The sequence below is a fragment of the Nannospalax galili genome, unplaced genomic scaffold (assembly GCF_000622305.1).
Source record: "Nannospalax galili isolate Female #2095 unplaced genomic scaffold, S.galili_v1.0 scaffold2356, whole genome shotgun sequence".
Taxonomy (NCBI): domain Eukaryota; kingdom Metazoa; phylum Chordata; class Mammalia; order Rodentia; family Spalacidae; genus Nannospalax; species Nannospalax galili.
In genome coordinates this window covers 20,425-25,263 of record NW_008337156.1, presented here as the reverse complement: position 1 = coordinate 25,263, position 4,839 = coordinate 20,425, and the positions used below count along the sequence as shown (strand labels likewise).

Here is a 4,839-nt window from a genome sequence, read left to right as displayed (position 1 = left end):
AATTACATAAAAATAATACCACTTGAGAATTATATATATAATTATGTATAATTGTTAATGGATTTTAATAGGTAATAAAACTATACATAAATATATAATTATAAAATTATAGTTATACCTGAGGCAAAGGATCTACACATTGTGGCATGTGATCAACTCATCTTTGGAAGGTGATCCCAAAAGGCACACACAGAGGAAGTGATACCCAAAAGAAAAATAACTTTTTCCCTAAATATAAAAACAGTGAACTAGTGTGTATTTATTTTTCTAAATTGAAATAACACAAATGATGTAAGAAAAAAGCAGAAAAGTAATCTCTTCGTGATTGGATTTGAGGCCTGCTCCAGAGGAGGGATTTTATACCTAGCACTATAGACCTGATAAAAAGCCCATATCTGGGCAAGCCAGAGACCCTAGATAGGAACCTATTGTGGTTTTGCAAAATAGTCCTGACAGAAAACTGCTTTCTAAATATTTATGTTTATGCCCATAGATTTGTGCAGTTCTCAGTCTTGGTCAGAGATGCTTCCTTTATGAGGTGGGTCGTGGTTAATGCAGAGATTGATAACTGTTCAAAGTGCTGAGAATAAGTGACTTTGAATGCTCAGCCATAGATGGGTGGTCTCTACCAACCCCTGCCCCATACACATGGAAGGTTCAGGGAACATCAAGGAAGAAGGAACAGAAATAAATGTGAGAACCAGAGGATAGGGAGGAGAGCTGTGAAATGCTGGCTTGACTTGGCTGTCGCACACACTGACTAACAGCCACTGATAGGCTGCTCATGCCCCAGTGGGTGGCCCCACACCCATGCACATATGGCAGTACTAACTGGATTTAGTGGATTATTGATTTTTTTTTTTTTAAAGAGGACATGAAGCTAGAAGAGAAATATGTTGAGAGGAGACTTCAGGATGTGGAGGGATTAAAATATATTGTATACATGTATGAAATTTAAGAAAACATGGGGCTGGAGAGATGGCTCAGTAGTTAAGAACACTGGTTGTTCTTGCAGAAGACCCGGGTTCGAATCCCAGTACCCACATGGCAGCTAACAACTGTCCGTAACTCCAGTTCCAGGGGATCCGACAGCCTCTTCTGTCCTCCGTGGGCATTGCACGACACAGGTGTACTTACATACCAGGCAATACACTCATACACATAAAATAAATTTTTAAAAAATCTCTTAACTGTGGGTTCCTGTAAAATCTCAAACAAGTTACATACTGTCTTATTTCAAGAGGGAAGAACCAGTGCACATTTAAGCAAAACCAAAGTCCAGCAGTGTAGACATCTGGGATTCACTCATGATCTTCTATAATGCTGTCATGAGCACAAAATATACTTTGTGCATATGTACAAAATATAGATACTTATTAATGATAAATGAGAAATCCTGTTCTACATGTTTACATACACACAGTTTCACACAATTTATTTTACAATATGTTATAGATTTTGGAAAATTAAAAACTTTTTTTCCTGATTTTGAGTTCTCTGTTGCTTTGGTGATTCGTTGCTGTTGCTATTGTCATTGTTTGGTCAGTTGATTTAGTTTAGTTTGGCTTCTTTGGCTTTGGAGGACAGGATCTTGCTACATAGCCTGGAATTTTGACAATTCTCCTGCCTCAGCCTCCAGAGTGCTGGGATTATAGGCATGTATCACCATGCCTGACTATATTCTTTCTACATATATATTTTTTAAAATCTTGCCAGAGGCTTGCTTAATTTATATTTTCAAAGACCTAATAAAGAAATTGGGAAATTTGAAGCACACTTAAATGATACACGAGTCAAAGATGAAATCATACTGGAAGTTAGAAAATACCTGGAAGAAAATAATAATAACTTCTGACACAGAAGTGACTAAAGAGATGCTGTCACTTAAAATTAACAAGTCAGGCATTCGATTCAAGAAATGAGAGAATGTGAGTCAAACAGAGAAAAGTAGAAGGAAATAAACGGAAATTAATGAAAGAAAATAAAGAACAGAGGTGATCAGCAGAACATTTAACAAAAGCTTGTACTTTCAAAACCTGAATAAAATCGGCAAACCTATAACAAGGCTACAGAAGGGGAAAGAACAGAGATCAAGGATAAAACAGAGGACCCATTTGGAGATAAACTTATAAAATCATAATAATATAGACCTTAGGCAAAATGGGCAGCTTCTGAGAAGAAATAATAAAGAGGCCTCCAACCGCTAAGCACATTGATTGGCATGGTAGAAGGGATTTAAAATGTAGGCGCAGAACAGTTGGTGGGCCCTGGTAACCTGATCACTTTCCTGTTCGGGTAGGAAATGCCAGTGCCCTCTTGCACTTTAGCAGGCTTGGAGAAGTTCCATATTCGGTGTCTCCACCCAGTCAAGGGGGCTGAATGGCCAGAGCACAATTAAAATGACTCAGAGAAATACAATTGCTCAGGAACAGGTCAGCCGCTCGCATCAATTTGTGTACTTAGGGCACTAACTTAGAATGTCATAAAAACGGAATGCAGCCATTCCTCCCCAGCAAGCAGCTGCGAGCACGGCTGGTTTCCAACCCCTTTTGAAACAATAAACTCTGAGTGTAACAAAACTGCTTCTAGGAGATACGCAGTGTCTCTCACTGAACACTGAAGTCTGACAGCTAAAGAATCATGAAACGTTTGCAAAGGTTCAGCAGGGCATAAAGGACCAGAGATGCACTCAGAACAAAGGTATGGGAGAGGCGCAGCGTCCACGTCCCGGTGTTCAAACCTTTCATTTCTCTGGAAAAATACCCGCGTTTTCAGACACAAGTCCCTATGGTTTCGGAGCTCCTCCCGGAGCTGGGAGGTTCAGTTCCGCCTTCTTCGGCCCGGCCTGGGGCCACCGCCCTCCCGAGACCTGGCAGCGTCCCCTGCGCGCGCAGCGCTCCCGGCGCTCAGCCGCAACCCACCTCCTCTGCGTCCCGGCCCTTGGGGACGCCCAGGCTCTGGAGCCCCTGCTGCAGCTCGCCGATGTCCACCACGCCGTCCCGGCTTCGGTCCAGCACCTGGAACAGGGTCTCGTAGCGCGTGGACGGCTCCGCATCCTGGCAGGCCGCCGAGGACAGCGCGAATCCCCGCAGCCAGCGCAGCATGGTTCCGGGGAAGTCAGCAAGCCTACCACCTGCGGGGCGCGGCCGCTAGGGACTCCGACGCCAGGCTGGGCGTGGGGGGACGCCGTCCCGGGCGAGGCCTAGGCGGGAGCGGGAACCGAGCTGCGCGGCGGGCGTGGCAGCCCAGCTGCTGCTCTGGGCGGAGCTGGCCTCCGGGAGGGACGGGCCAGCCTACAGTAGGGGCCCTGCTGGGTGCTCTGATGCTTGGGAAGAAGTTCTGCTTCATCCCAGAAGTGAGCAGCTTTCTAAAGTGTGGGGTGGGCAAATGGCTTGAAGTGCAAGTTGCTCAGCCTCAAGGCCCTTTGGACTGGAAGCCTTGGAAAGGTGCCCAGAGGTGGCTGGTTCCCTGTGTGGGGAACTTGGCCTCGCCTAGGTCTCTCAACTTGTTCGTGTAAATGCACATCCACTGCATATCTCTGGGTGCTATTTCTGTTCACAAGAACGATGGGAGTGGGTGGTTGATTGCCTGGGAGGAGAAACTTTTAAGAAGAGTTAAACCTAGAAATGGCTGTCAGAGAACACAGAGAGGGGCGTTGGGGGGAGTGAAAAAGCCAGAGAAGAGACTTGAGCCGGGCATTTTGCAGAAAAATATCACCGCCCATTCAGTGGGCGTGGAGACAGGAACTACTGCTTCTGGAAACTGCGTGAGCTGCCAGAGCAAAGTGGGTATCTGCCCACAGCACCCATCAGAATAACCCCAGGCTCCTTCCTTTCCAGATGGATGTGGTTCTGAGGTTTGGTGTTCAAAGTTCAGGTGAGACAGAACTTCTGCATAACATGCGGTAACGGTAACTGGACACACACTGGATCTACCGAGAGAAGAGCAGAGTCCTAGTCCTCCTGCTGAGCGAATCTGAAGCCCAGGCATAGCATGGTCTCTCCAGGTGAGAAAGAACAGCTGCCTCCTACCAGGAGAGGTCTTTATGCTCTACAGCACCCAGCACCAATCAGGATGCCCTCACTGTCATCAATCTCAGTTTAATCACAGCTGCTTACTAGAAACCAGTTCTATCCTGTTGTCACCAGGCATTTAAATGAAAACCTAAACCACTCTTGTCTACAAAGGCCAGGAACTAAGACCCTGAATTTGCCTCCTTCCTTCCCCTTTTGTTTAAAACATACTATTGTGAATAAAGAATGCAGGTAAGGACTGTCTGCTTAATAAAAGTCATTCTGAAACCAATTTCTGTTTCTATCATTCCACATTCTAGTCTGAAGAATTAGCCCTTTCCTTTGGAAAAACCTTCAGACTTCATCAGCTTTTGTTATCTGTCCTTGAAAACACCTTCTAACCCCCTTACCTGGGTCTGTACTTGAGAGTTGTTTGCCAATTCAGAAACAATCGAAATGTAAATCCCTAAGCAACCTCATTGCATGCATACCACAGAATGCCTCTCAGCGATAAAAAAGAATGACTGACACCTGCTGAAGGTAAATCAGCCTGACAAATGACCAAACACACTAACTATCCACCCATCCAGCCTCTCCACACCAAGAGGGACAACATAGAGCCTTTAGCCTACTAGATATCTTGTTCCTTATCAGCCTTCTCGAAGATCTGCTTCTTCGCCAACCACTTTGCAGAAGATACCTAGTTCCTGTGTCAGAACTTACCATCTCTCCTTCCCAGATCCCAGGAAGGAACTTGACAACAGCCTAAGAAGGCACAACCCCCCTTCTAGGATTCCAGGAAGGCACAACCCCCTTTCTGGGATTT

The 4,839-nt window shown here is 45.4% G+C and overlaps 1 protein-coding gene across 1 annotated transcript; it reads left to right on the top strand.

Annotated features, from left to right (window-relative positions):
* The first annotated feature begins 2,668 nt into the window (after positions 1-2,668).
* Positions 2,669-4,303, top strand: LOC115070224 (translation initiation factor IF-2-like). The gene is made up of 2 exons (XM_029563166.1): positions 2,669-3,355; positions 3,840-4,303. Exons 1-2 carry the CDS (start codon positions 2,684-2,686, stop codon positions 3,906-3,908), a joined length of 741 nt encoding a protein of 246 aa, XP_029419026.1. The 5' UTR covers positions 2,669-2,683; the 3' UTR covers positions 3,909-4,303.
* Positions 4,304-4,839: the final 536 nt, after the last annotated feature.